Below are 13,926 nucleotides of genomic sequence, written 5' to 3'. Positions count from 1 at the left end.
TCCTCTTAGTTATACCTCCCAAGGAGATCACGAATGTAAAATTAGAGAGGTTTGAGCATGCACAGAGGCTTTCCGGCAGTCGTCCTTCCTGCAAACTGGTACAGGAAAGGGAGGTAATGACAGTGGCACGTAAAGTGCCCTCTACCATACACCGTTGTGTGGCTTGTGGAGTATAAATGTAGATGTAGAATGTCGTCTCAGTTATGTGACTGGATTTGTGATTTCTTGTCAGAGGGGTCACAGTTCGTAGTAATTGGCGGAGAGTCATCGAGTAAAACAGAAGTGATTTCTGGCGTTCCCCGAGGTAGTGTTAGAGGCCCTTTGCTGTTCCTTATCTATATAAACGATTTGGGAGACAATCTGAGAAGCAGTCTTCGGTTGTTCATAGATGACGCTGTCGTTTATCGACTAATAAAGTCATCAGAAGATCAAAAAAACTGCAAAACGATTTAGGAAAGATATCTGAATGGTGTGAAAAGTGGCAGTTGACCCTAAATAATGAAAAGTGTGTGGTCATCCACATGAGTGCTAAAAGGAACTCATTAAACTTCAGTTACACGATAAATAAGTCTAATCTAAAAGCCGTAAATTCAACTAAATACCTAAGTATTACAATTACGAACAACTTAAAACTGGAAGGAACACACAGAAATTGTTGTGGGGAAGGCTAACCAAAGACTGCATTTTATTGGCAGGACACTTAGAAAATGTAACAGACCTACTTAGGAGACTGCCTGCGGTAAGCTTGTCCGTCCTCTTTTAGAATACTGCTATGCAGTGTGGGATCCTTACCAGATAGGACTGATTGAGTACATCGAAAAAGTTCGAAGAAAGGCAGCACGTTTTGTATTATCACGAAATATGGGAGAGAGTGTCGCAGAGATGATACAGGATTTGGGCTGGACATCATTGAAACGAAGGCATTTTTCGTTGCGACGGAATCTTGTCACGAAATTCCAGTCACCAACTTTCTCCTCCGAATTCGAAAATATATTGTTCACATCGACCTACATAGGGAGGAACGATCACCACAATAAAAGAAGGGAAATCAGAGCTCGTAAGGAAAGATATAGGTGTTCAATCTTTCTGCGCACTAGACGAGATTAGAATAATAGAGAATTGTGAAGGTGGTTCGATGAACCCTCTGCCAGGCACTTAAATGCGATTTACAGAGTATCGATGTAGATGTAGGAAGGCCATTCGGCCCTTTACTAACAGAATGGCCATCTAGAAATGAAGAGTGAATGCCTATGCCTATGCCTATGCTGCTGTTCCCCTGCACTCTAGCTGGAAAAGACACAGTCTGCCTCAGATCATTTAAGTTTAGGGGATCTACCAACAGGCTTTTTCTTGAACAATCATATACTAAATTAGTACTGAAGCCACCACATATAACTAATTTCTGGTACTTGCTACAAAGTGAACCATGAACCATCTCTAGCTCAAACACAAATGCTCTGAAGTCAGAGTTAGTGGACCTATAAACAACAACAATTAGAAGTTTAGTTTCACTAAATTCAACTGTCCCTGCACAACATTCAAATATCTGTTCAGTGCAGTGCAGTGATGAAAAATATAGTGCAGTGCTGTGATGATGAAGAATATAGTCTATTGTTCACCTGATATTTGTGGAAGGATCCTCCCACGGATACATATGGATCTCTTGGCGAGGAAAGAAACCATTTTAAATTTTCAAGGACAATGTCTCACATGTGTGAACTAATCTTTCTCCACTGTCATTTACTGTGTCATCTCCAAATCTTCCACTACTCCATTACTGGTAGCCACTCCTACTTTTCCATTAAAGTTTTTTCTTTGCAGGTGCTTATGCTTTCTAAACATACCTTTGGCTTTACTGTCAGTATCGTGTGTATGTCCATAAGTTCCAACAAAGATAATTCCATGGACATATCTTGAGATTTTCACAGTCATAATTCTCACATTAATTTCCTCCCTGTACGAGATATCTCCTCTACACTCCTTATGGACGGCCAGCCTTCCCTCCTCATTACTGCCACTGTAAAAATGACTAATCTGCTATATTTTTTATTCCCTTCTGCTTCACCTTTCACTGAGAACACACACATTTATCTTCAACAGGCCTAGTTCATGGAAGACTTCTCTTTTCTTGGTGCCTAAACCCTGCAAATTTCACACTGTTACAAAAATAGTAGTTTTCTGTAGCCATTTACACTCACACACAAGACCACTGTTGTCTCCATGGACTGAGTCCCAACATGGGTGAGTAGCCACCTCACGTGTGGTGGTTAGTGGCTGTACAGAGGAGTTGAACGTGATTCAGTTGCTTCTGTCCTGGTTGATACTGAGCCATGAAGAGTGCACTCATTTGTGGTTAGTCCATATGTAAAAGGGGGGAGGGGGGACCAACTGTTTGGCCCTTCATGACTCAATCTGATCCAGGATTGTAGAAACTGAATCAGTTTCTCTACCAGGGCTTCAACTACCTTTTGTTCTGCCTAGAAATCAGAAATATCACTCCAACTATCCTCCTACATTAGCATTCTACCACCCACCCAGCCTATGCAATACCACTGTCCAACCTCATTCTACTCTGTTGCCACTGCTGCATGGATCTTACCCCTGTAGCAGACCTAGCTTTAAGACTTGTTTCATACATTCTCCCACTACCACCTACTCACATCTTGTCACAGTTATTTCCTATCCCATGAAAGGCAGGACCACAGCTGAATATAGTCATGCAGTCTACCAACTTAGCTGCAACCACTACGTCGAATTCCACGTGGGCATGACCACTAAGAAGCTGTCTGTCCTGATGAACGGCCACCACCAAAATGCATCCCAGAGACCACTAGACCATGCAGTTGGTGAGCATGCCGTGCAACAGTGTGCTTGACTTCAACGACTGCTTCACAACTGTGCCCTTTAAATTCTTGACACCAACAATAATTTTTCTCAGTTGGGCAAATGGAAACTCTCCCTGCAATACATCCTTTCATTCTCATTATGGTCCTGGTTTCAACCTTCCCTAGTCCCTGTCCTATACTTATTTCTACCTTCTTCCCTGCTACCGCTCTAATCTCACACATGCCTTCTACTCCCCCAAGCACAGCTGCATAGTCCTTTCCCTTTCTCTCCTCTCCTTTTTTTTTTTTCTCTCAATAGCATAGCCTCCCAACGCTGTAACTAACACCCCCCCCCCCCCCAAAACCTGTCTCTGTCACAACCCTGTACACTCCACAAGCAGCAGTACTGCATCTCCCACACCCCTAATACGGTATCCTTTCCTTTCTCTGCCCAATGCCTTTTCTGTATCCCCCATTATCCACCCCAGATGAGATTGCTACTTCCTTCAGTTGGGTCTCAGTGGAGAAAAAAATAGGCAAGTGTAGGAGTTGTTTTTGCATGAACGTGTGTACGTGTGTGTGTGTGTGTGTGTGTGTGTGTGTGTGTGTGTGTGTGTGTGTGTGTGTGTGTGTTGGGGCAGGAAGTGGGCACAGTCAGCAGCAGTGTCTACTGTAGCTCATATTGTTATTCAGTATTCAGTCCAAGATTTCCCATTGTTTCATATACAAATATGAATTAGGAAAAGGAACAGAGAACACTCTTTCAAATATTAGTGATTACATTCGACATTAAATAAACCAAACAACTCTTCCTGGTTTAGTTTGTGTTTGCAATAGTCACTCTAATATCACAGTGCTGCAACTAAGGGTACATGTAAGCTTTTGTGGTACCCTCAGCCAGCAAACATCTTAGACCCACAACTAGTAAGCCACAAAAGAATTAAAAATGTCAGAGAAATTATGTAATACTTACTGTCCAATCAGGATGAACTAGTACATCCTTCATTTCCAAAACAAGCGTGTATGGAGGTTGCTGGTAGGGATACGTCAGGGGATCCGGAAGAAGTTTTTCTCGAGATGGCTCCCTTATCAGCTGAAAGAAAATCCTTATAAACACACAATGTATTTTTTGTTTCATACATGAAGAATAATAAAAAGAAACCACATGACTTCACTTACCCCCAAAAATTGCTGTAATCTACAGGAAAATGAAAGTGCTTAGTCTGGCAATTGGAACCAGCGAGCAACAAAAACATAAAAGTGACGGGGAAAAAATATGTGTTGGAAATAACAGTAGTAAGTTCTAAAATATGAGATTATTGCGTATCCAGTCTAAATTTGATGTTTTTACTATCTGAAGAATTAAAAGGCAAACAAACTGAGTTAAACACAATAACTACAAGAATTAAACATAAGCTAACTGGGAACTAAAACAGGAAAAAATGAGTAAGTCATTAAATGTGTCTCTTGGCCCATTCCCTTTATTAATAGAGGAATGAGATCAGAGACAATGAAGCTTTGAAATGTACACCGTATTTATTTAATCTTCACTTAAAATAGAAACCAGGTTCCACAAATCACAAACTGATAATCTTGTTTAAGCAGAAAATTTCATGTTATGAAGTAGTGCCTTACTTAAAGGCTGGATTTCCATCCACTGTTAGGAAAGAAATACAAAAATACTATTAGCACAAACAGTCTTTCCCTCATCACCCTAGCCATAACTGGTAGAGAGAGACCACACATTTTGCCATATATGTTAACTGAGTGTCCAGTACATTCATTACAATCATTTCCTCCCTCTATATTCTACTTTTCCATCTTTTTATGTATCTGAAAGATGACGAGGGAGTCTAAAACATCTTGCTTGTGAGCCATTAAGATCATATATTTAAACCAATGTCAAATATGAATCCCTACACTCAACATATAGTGTGAGTGCATGTTTAGTATCATTTGTAATCAACATTTCACAAGGCAGACATCTAGGAATGCAAATAGACATTTCAAGCACACAAGAAAATGAAGAGCATACTTTAGCCTTTCCTTGATGACGAAGTTGTCAGAAACTGAGTACAAGCTGAGATTGGGGGAGGAAATCAGCTGTGTCCTTTTCAAAGAAACTATACCAATATTTGCCTTAAGCAATGTACAGAAACCAAGGTTTTAGATCTGGATTGCTGGACAGAATTTGGACCACCATCTCCCCAGTGTCTTAACACTGCAGCACCTCACTCATTTTAAGCACTGAGCTACCATGTGACAGATAACAGGGGCTCTCATTTTCCATTTTGGCTGGTTACGGGGCTTGTCTCTGCACAACATGTTAATCAATTAATGTTTGTCTAAATCCGGAATGAACATCAACATCTGTGACACTTTGTGCTCTCTAGGAGAACTGCTGAACATTTGGCTCTAGGGTCTGTATGAATACCGCAACATTTCCTCCCGCAATCTGCTCAACATTTTCAGATGGTTACAGGCTATAGTGGCAGCAAGAACAACTTTGGTGAGAGTGCAGTGACACTGAGATTGACAACCGACCCAAACTATTTGTCTGGAGCTGTGATCAAAAAATCCACAACACACTATTCAATAATAACAAAGAGACCATGTGTCTGGGGCTGTGATCCAAAAATCCACAACACACTATTCAATAATAACAAAGAGTTCACTGCAGCCAATGTATTTTTGGATTCTGTTAATGTAAGTATGGACTGTGTTCACATTTATGCAAGTTGAAAATCGAGTGCAGATGCTATACCTGTGTTTTTTCATCATAGAGCCGAGGAAATGTAGTGGTTCCTAACTGCTTGTAAGCGCAAACTGCCAAACTGGCCTGAGTTCCAGCTGCATCAATCATACACAACCATGTCAATGTTCCTGAAGAAAGCTGACCCTATAACACAGTACAGAAATAGGCCACTCTCCCTCAACCAAGAAGACAGTCATTAGAGCTAGTCCAATGGAGCTAATTTGGCTTTAAGAACTAGGCCCTCAGGATGATTAGCAGTGTCGCAGCCTCACTACTCTCTCACAGCTGCCTATAAGAGCTAGCCGTGTGGAGCTCTGCCTCCTGAAATTATATCTATCAATCAAGTATTGACGTATACATACACAGACTGAAGAATGAAAATTTATACCAAGGCTGGGATTGGAATCTGGGTCTCCTGCTCACTAGGCAGATGAGTTAACCATTGCACCATCCTGGCACAGTGGATTTGTACATGTGCGTGGATTACCCTAGCATGCCTCCCTCTTCAATCTAAGTTGTGAATTGGATTCTGGATTGAGGCATGCTGGCATAGCGCAGTTGTGCAAAGCCAATGTGCCAGGATGGCGCAGTGATTAGTGCATCTGCCTTGTGAGCTGGAGTCCCATGTTTAAATTCTGGTCTTGGCATAAATTTTTCTACTTCTTCTATTGTCTTTTTTTCAGGATGGCACATTCCCTGGTTCTGAAAGTCAGCTTGTGTGCCAGTGGAAAGGAAAAGTGGTTTTTTTTTCCCGGTATATTGTACTTTCATTTTCTTTATGCACAAAACCAAAACATTGTGGCTGCTGAATGTGCCTGCTGCAGGCAATACTTTCACAGCTGTTGCTTTCCTGTGGAGATGCTACAAAACTAAGTTCTGGATAGCTGCCTAAACAGATGCATTACTATTGAAGTAACATGTGGGAGGAGCCGGCATGGATGAATGCCACTGCAACCTTACCAAAACGTTAACTCCAAATTGAGAATGCACCAATAACAATCACCATTTTCTAATTCTGGGAAGTGAAAAACTCTTTACAAAGTTTCAATGGAGACCTTCTCGTTACAGGTACTGTGAATGCTTTACATGAAACAAAAACATTCAACAGATCTTATGTAAGACTCGTGATTAAAATGCACACTACTGCTACGTCATTGCATAACTCACTGTGCTGTTTGCATTTCATCATTCACTTTACAATAACAAAGAATGAAAGTCGCACACAAAACTAGACAGTATGCTTTGTAACTTCATCTTACTTGATGGTAGCATAGTGATGCACAAAAGCTGACTTAGTGATCAAGTGCCCAGACTTTATACACGTATCATAACCAATATTTCTGACACAAAAATAGTTTAGAAAACTATCATCTTACAATTTATCAAAAACACGAATTGTGTGTCTAAAAAGAAAACAACAGTTGTGAGGTAAGAATTGCTTAAATGTTTGAAACACACAAAAACTGAAACAAAAAATAATTTAGGACTAAAGCAGACCCTCACTGAATAGAAAACTGACAGGCAAAAGAAAAAAAGAAAACTACCCAAAAAATTTGTAAGTTCCAAGTTATGGAGTGTGCATAACATACCTACCTTTTTGAAATAATTCATTTGCCTCCATGTCCTCCTGAGATACTGTATTGGGAGAGGCATACTACTAAATTCATCCTCAACTACATTTCCTTGCTCATCTGTCTCAGGTGACCCTGAAAAAAGGAATTTTTAAACCACACACAAAACTTAAAGAAAATGTAGGCTATGCTTATTCAACACACTGAATAAGCCACAAACTTACAGGAAGCAAACAAGCTTCACTAACAATACTCTCTCTCTCACTCACTCACTCACTCACTCACACACACACACAGGAAGTTGGTGGGGAGGGAGGGAGAGTAACCTGATACTGCAGCTCTTCTGTGAGGTAAGTGTGTCTGACACAGTATGTGTGATCAGTGTGAAAGAAGAATACAGCAGGTAATAGCAAGAAATATTGAGAGGGAGGGAATGCAGTGGTGAAAGACAGGAACAGGAAGGCCAGCAAAATCGCTCTGAGGTGTGCGGGGCGATGGTTGCATGCTGCACATATGAATAAAGAGGTGGGGGGAGGGGGGGGGGCACAATTTGCTGCATGGGAGCAGGATGTAAAATGAGAAGAAAGCTAAGAATTTATCTTGTCAGTGGAACAGTCATTATTACAGATGACTATGGAAGACTGAGGTCATATGGACTGCAGAGACTAGAGGATGTGTTGAGGGTATGCTATCTTCTTGTGCAATTCAAAAAGGTAGGAAGTAAATTTATGGTACCATCCATCAGTCATTAGACTTGCAACACTGTCTTAGAATGCTATAGGAATGCGTAGCAAACTGCATGCAGCTTACTGAAGCAACCAACTTGCCATTTACCAAAGTGATGAATGAAAACTGGGAAACCTACATGAGGGACAGATGAATATTGGTTGGGTGGTTAGTTGGTTGGTTGGTAGGGTTAGGGGATTGAACAGTGAAGTCATCAGTCTTTATCAGTCAGGAGATATGCCCTGTGGAGTTAATGATATCAGCCAGAAAGCAAATCAATTTGTGATTGTATGAAGGAGTGGTAAAATCAAGGCACTGAAGACAATATCAATGCCAGAGATGGGACACAATTTAAAGAGAAGTAAAAGTGTATGCGTCAGGCCAGTATGCCAGTCACAGAGCAGACAAGAGCTCCCACAGGACTCATCTGTGGCTACAGATATCTCACCCACATCTCACTTCTCACCAAACTGAGAAAAGGGCTGAGACAGTATAGGAATAAATCATGCCTTGAAACTGGGAAGTTTGTAACAGTAAAAGTGATAAGGCTAAAAAGCAATCAAAAATAGTAAAAGAAGGTGAGAGAAACAATAATCAGGTCAGTGGGGGCGAGTGAGTGTCTCCAGAACTCAACAGCGTCCCACAAACATCACATCCTCAATCCATTACGGTCAAAATGTTAAAGATGCATCCAGACGGGACTCTCAAAGGAGGTGAAAAAACTTTCCCAACCATTCTATCATCATCAGCTAGTATCAAGGATAAAGATCAAGTTTTAATCTAATCTAATCTGTCTTCATTAAACAACAAAATGAAAGGGCCCTATTAAAAAGTATAATACATTGCAGCAGAAAAAATAATGGGTAACCAAACCTAAGGGTAAAACAAAATAAAAGAGGGATGACCAGGGCAGCTGGCAGAGAATGTAGGGACGAGCAGCCCTGAGCCCAGCAAGTGGTGAGAGGCACCGAAGCCCCAAACCACCTTCTCTCGACCTCAAAAACAATTTAAAAGATTACAGGTGAGAATGAAAACCACTTTCTCAGAGGAAATGCCATATATCATCTGCCAACAGTAGAGAAAGAATCTGGAAAACCAAACCTAGTGTGGAGGGGCAGAAGGGTCATTCCCACTGGAAGTGACTAATGCCTCTAAAGCTCCACAACCAAATGTGGATTACAAAATATATAAATATGGGTTAATCTGGTATGGCCAATGCAAAGGTAGCATATGATGGTGGATTCCTATCTGAAGAAACAGAAAGAGGATCATCCTGCAGTGATAGTCTCCTTGATAGCATAGAGTTTATTAGCCCACCAGATGATGTTCCATTTCCTGTAGAGTAAAACTCTTATTTGGACCAAATCCAAAACTGGCATCATCAAACTGAATGTTAACAAGTAACTGTTCCTCTAGCCAAATGGCCAGTCAGTTCATTACAAGGAATAACCACATGGTTTGCGACCCATAGCAGGACAACTCATCAGGTTGTACAACTAAGGTCAGATAGAAGACAGTGAACAGCAGATATTACAGGGTGACAAAACTAACACTGATCGATAGCCAGGAGACTGCTCATTGAGTCACTCCAAAATGAAATGCAATTGAAGATGGTCTATTTAAGAAAACAATAAGCTCTATTAATGGCTATCAGCTCTGCCTTAAAAACACTACATATTCCACCAATGAGTGTTGTTATCAACCAGCACGAGATGTAAGAACCTCCCATCTTATATCAGGTTTCAGAGTCAACAGTGTAAATGATGATGATCGAAGTAAGGAGGATATGAAAGGTAGACTGGCAATGGCAAGGAAAGCGTTTCTCAAGAAGAGAAATTTGTTAACATTGAGTATAGATTTAAGTGTCAGGAATTCGTTTCTGAAAGTATTTGTATGGAGTGTAGCCATGTATGGAAGCGAAATGTGGACAATAAATAGTTTGGACAAGAAGAGAATAGAAGCTTTTGAAATGTGGTGCTACAGAAGAATGCTGAAGATTAGATGGGTAGATCACACAACTAATGAGGAGGTATTGAATAGGGTTGGGGAGAAGAGAAGTTTGTGGCACAACTTGACTAGAAGAAGGGATCGGTTGGTAGGACATGTTCTGAGGCATCAAGGGATCACCAATTTAGTATTGGAGGGCAGTGTGGAGGGTAAAAATTGTAGAGGGAGACCAAGAGATGAATACACTAAGCAGATTCAGAAGGATGTAGGTTGCAGTAGGTACTGGGAGATGAAGCTTGCACAGGATAGAGTAGCATGGAGAGCTGCATAAAACCAGTCTCAGGACTGAATACCACAACAACAACAACAACAACAACAGAGTAAATGATGGTACTACCCTTATAATAGGGCTGGGAAAAACCGACTGGTTAAAACTGGTACCGGTGTTTTACTACTTCTGAATAATCAGTATTTTTCGGTATTTGTTTGGGCTCTGTTACATGTAGCATTCTTTACTTTTTACTACTACCCAAATAAAAAACCGAAATATCAATTATCCATAGCAGCAGTGGTGGAATTTTTCGTTTTTAAATAAACTTTTTCTTAAAGAGTAATTTTTGTTTGTGGAATTTGCAATGGTTTGAAATATTGCTTTGTTTCAGAATATGGCAACAGTGATCAGTGCTATTTTAGTAATAATGCTGACAGAAAGGAACAACAGACACATGACATGAGAAATGGTTTAGCATCATGCAGAGACGACAATTTCCATATGGCTATGTGTTGTGGCTTAAGGTGTGCATGTAGGTGCAGTGTACAAAACTCTCCCCAACCTGATCTATACAGCAGTTTCTCGCTGTCATCACTGCACATTCATCATATTGCAGAATGGCACCAGCCTACATTGTCTTCTATTAATAATAAAAGAGCAAGGAAATCATGTAAACAGCAATAAGTTAAAAACTCAACAATAATTAATTTGCACTAGGGACTATATGATAAAAATACAAAGTAGCTGACCTGTTGATTGTATTTGAATAATATGCCTTTATCCGCTTATAGTCCTCGAAAATTGTCAAATTAACACGAAAAAACAGTTCTTCAACATCAATTTTCAGTCTTACACTCACTATTCATACTTCCCAAATAGTGGTATGATCCCAGATTACCACATAATTTTGAGCAGAGTTTCAAAAAATTTTAATCAATAGGAGATGGGTAATTTTTTGTAGTATTCAGCAACTTATCACTTTTTGAGAAAAGCAGTGAACAGTGAATACACTATGTTTTCTTTTATTTGCCAATTTAATATAATATTTTCATTCTATCTGTCTTGAAACGAAGAGACCAAAATTTTTGCAATTTTGTTCGAATTTTATGTTTATCATCAGAAATAACAAGAATAAAAAACAAAAAATTGGCTTTTTGGAAAACATTTACTTTGAATGATTTTAACAACAAGGTTAAACTGGCATGTAATAAAAGAAATACAACTGAAAACCAGTTGCTTCAGCAATAACCACCATCCCTACCTGATACTCCAGAAGAATTTATACACACAGATGCCAAAAGGTCACGGGGGCAACTAAAACTTGAGATCATTGTAACAGGTTAATCCTAATCAAAAGTCTAGGTACTAAACAAGTAAAGGTGGGTGTGAAAATATCAACAGCACATTCTAAGTGGGTAGATGGCAAGGTTCTCCAGATGCATTACAACTGAGGGTGACAGTCAGGGGATTGATGTCCCCTGTATGAAAAAAGAATTTAGTAAGTTGGATGAGTAGGAGATTACCATATGGTGGCTGAGTAAGTAAGGAACAGTTGGAACTGCCAGAAATGACGAAGAGGTAAGATCCCACTTGGCAAGGAGACTGTCTACAGGACCAGTCAGGAAAGTGACCAGTTCCGCATATGATGATGTACTAGACCTAATAATTTCAAAGCTGAAAATGTTACTGAGCCGTAAACTTGATGACCACAGTCCAGTCGGGATGAGACCAATGCCCAAGTAAACAAGGAGTATGATCCGCATCCCAGATGTGTGGGAGAGGAATGGGAATTGTTAACCTTTTGGATGCAGCAGCTCCTTAGCTGACAAAACAGGGCAGCCCAAATCAGCTTTTTATTAAAGAGGAGTCCCAAAAGTCAGTACTATCTGACAATGTCCAAGTGCCGGGTGCCCACGTACAATTCGAAGACAGAATGAATAGTGATATGACAGATACAAGACTTGCATTCTCATGGAAGAGAATTGGAATCCATACGAAAGAGTCCAAACAGTGACCCTTCAGAAAGCTCCTTGGAGCTGATCTTTAGCCAAGGCTACAGACTGACAGCTACACAAAATGCAAATGTCATCGACATACCGAACAGGGGTGACCACTGGTCCAACAGAGGTCACTAGCTATCTAATGAGGAAGAATAAACAGGCAGCATGGAGCCATATACTTAGACTATGAAACCAAGGAGCAGCCTAATGGTTACTACTTATGTAACATGTGCTTAATAATTTGCTTATTGAAACTGTTCTGCATGATGTTCTTTTCATTATTAGTGTTTTTATATAACTGATATCTTCCAAATGGAATGGTTTTTTGGTATGCTAAACAACAACTTTCGCTGTACTGAAGGCATCAGACATTGTTGCATAGTAACGATTTTTGTAGCTCCGATATAAAGCTGACATGGATAAGCCATGTTTGTCAACTAAAGACTGCCTGCATGTGAAATATTAACAGTATCAGCTTCCTTGATCACACCTCTTGGGGTGCGGATCATACTCCATATTTATTGCATAAATAATTATGCCGCCTGCAATTACGCTTTGCTTAACGACATGTCTCTGGAAAATAGCAATGGATGAAGCAAATAAAAGTTTACACGTAATACTAACACAAGTTATATTGTCTAGAAGTGAATAACATTTTCCCTAACGAAACTGTTTCTCCTGTTACGCTACAGTTCTGAAGACGGAAAATTTTGCCTTTGACTGAATTACTGATGTGTGAGCAGTGAGCAGTTAGTATTTCACACTGCTGACATGAAAATGCTACTCACTATATTGCATTGCTTGGCCACCATGCCTACTGGACTTATGATCCGAGCAAGTACAACATGGATTAGCCTTGAAATATCTTATGGCGAGGAAATTAAATGACTGAAATGACTCACTACTGCAAACGCTACACAACCGACTATTCATAATCTTACCTAATTCATATATTGCATAGGAGCCCAGAAAACCAAACGAAACTCCAAATGCTATAAATCCGTATTTCATTGCCTTCCATGATGCTTCTCTCTTCTTCGTATCTTCGTCAGTTTCTGTTTTATCTGACGTCGCCACTCCAACTCCTACAGGTAAGTAAAAACTTGTAAGCACAAAATTCCACCGGCAAAAAGGAATGGAGTTGACTGGTTAAACGAAGTAAACAGAGGTTTCTTGTACCTTCTGAAGCGTAGAACCTAGAGGTATCAACTCTAAAGTCACCATTTGTCCAGCGTCTACTCGTCAATGGAGTATAAACTTGTACAGAAGACACAGCTTTCAAACCATTCGCAACATTTCGCACGATACGTAAAAATTTCACCGTATTCGCGGCCATGCCTGTATCATGATTACTAATATCTCTGTAACAACAAGTTTGAATCCAGAGATCTTCTGCTTTGTTTATTTCGTTCCAGTCATCAGAGTAACACTAAAACCGACGAAATATCTGCGCAATATACTGCGCAAACATACGTCTACAGTAAATCGCCGCAACATGGTGCGTTCAATCAACATTATTTCAAGCTGCTGCTGGCCCGACATCCGTTGGTCTAGAACATACATTTCACAGTAAAGCGAATACGCTCTCGCAAACTCATAAATTATTTAAATTATACAGGGTCTCATTATGAAAAAAATACTTATTTTACTAAGGTTTGAAGCTCCTCTTTTGTTTATCCGTTTTTGCGATTAGAAAACTGGGTTGTTTTGAAAATCAGTCTTATGCGAACACAATTGGTTTATTTTTATATTTACCCAGACATGTTTCGACACCAATGTGTGATCTTCTGTGAGTCAATTTTTTTTATTTCTTAAAATTACATGGCTAACT

General features: G+C 39.9%; 1 protein-coding gene across 1 annotated transcript in view; it reads right to left on the bottom strand.

Moving 5' to 3' along the window:
• LOC126305260 (mitochondrial import inner membrane translocase subunit TIM50-C-like) overlaps window positions 1-13,467 on the bottom strand; it is a 49,872-nt gene extending 36,405 nt beyond the window's left edge. Inside the window, exons 1-4 of the mRNA XM_049992030.1 lie at window positions 13,275-13,467; window positions 13,037-13,180; window positions 7,174-7,286; window positions 3,799-3,918 (exon numbers count right to left, since the gene is read on the bottom strand). Coding sequence (XP_049847987.1) covers window positions 3,799-3,918; window positions 7,174-7,286; window positions 13,037-13,180; window positions 13,275-13,431 — 534 coding nt within the window. The 5' untranslated portion in view covers window positions 13,432-13,467. The remainder of the gene's footprint in view (window positions 1-3,798; window positions 3,919-7,173; window positions 7,287-13,036; window positions 13,181-13,274) is intronic.
• Between the last annotated feature and the right edge of the window lie 459 nt (window positions 13,468-13,926).

Source organism: Schistocerca gregaria, unplaced genomic scaffold (assembly GCF_023897955.1).
Source record: "Schistocerca gregaria isolate iqSchGreg1 unplaced genomic scaffold, iqSchGreg1.2 ptg000304l, whole genome shotgun sequence".
NCBI lineage: Eukaryota > Metazoa > Arthropoda > Insecta > Orthoptera > Acrididae > Schistocerca > Schistocerca gregaria.
This window is presented reverse-complemented; position numbering and strand designations above follow the sequence as displayed.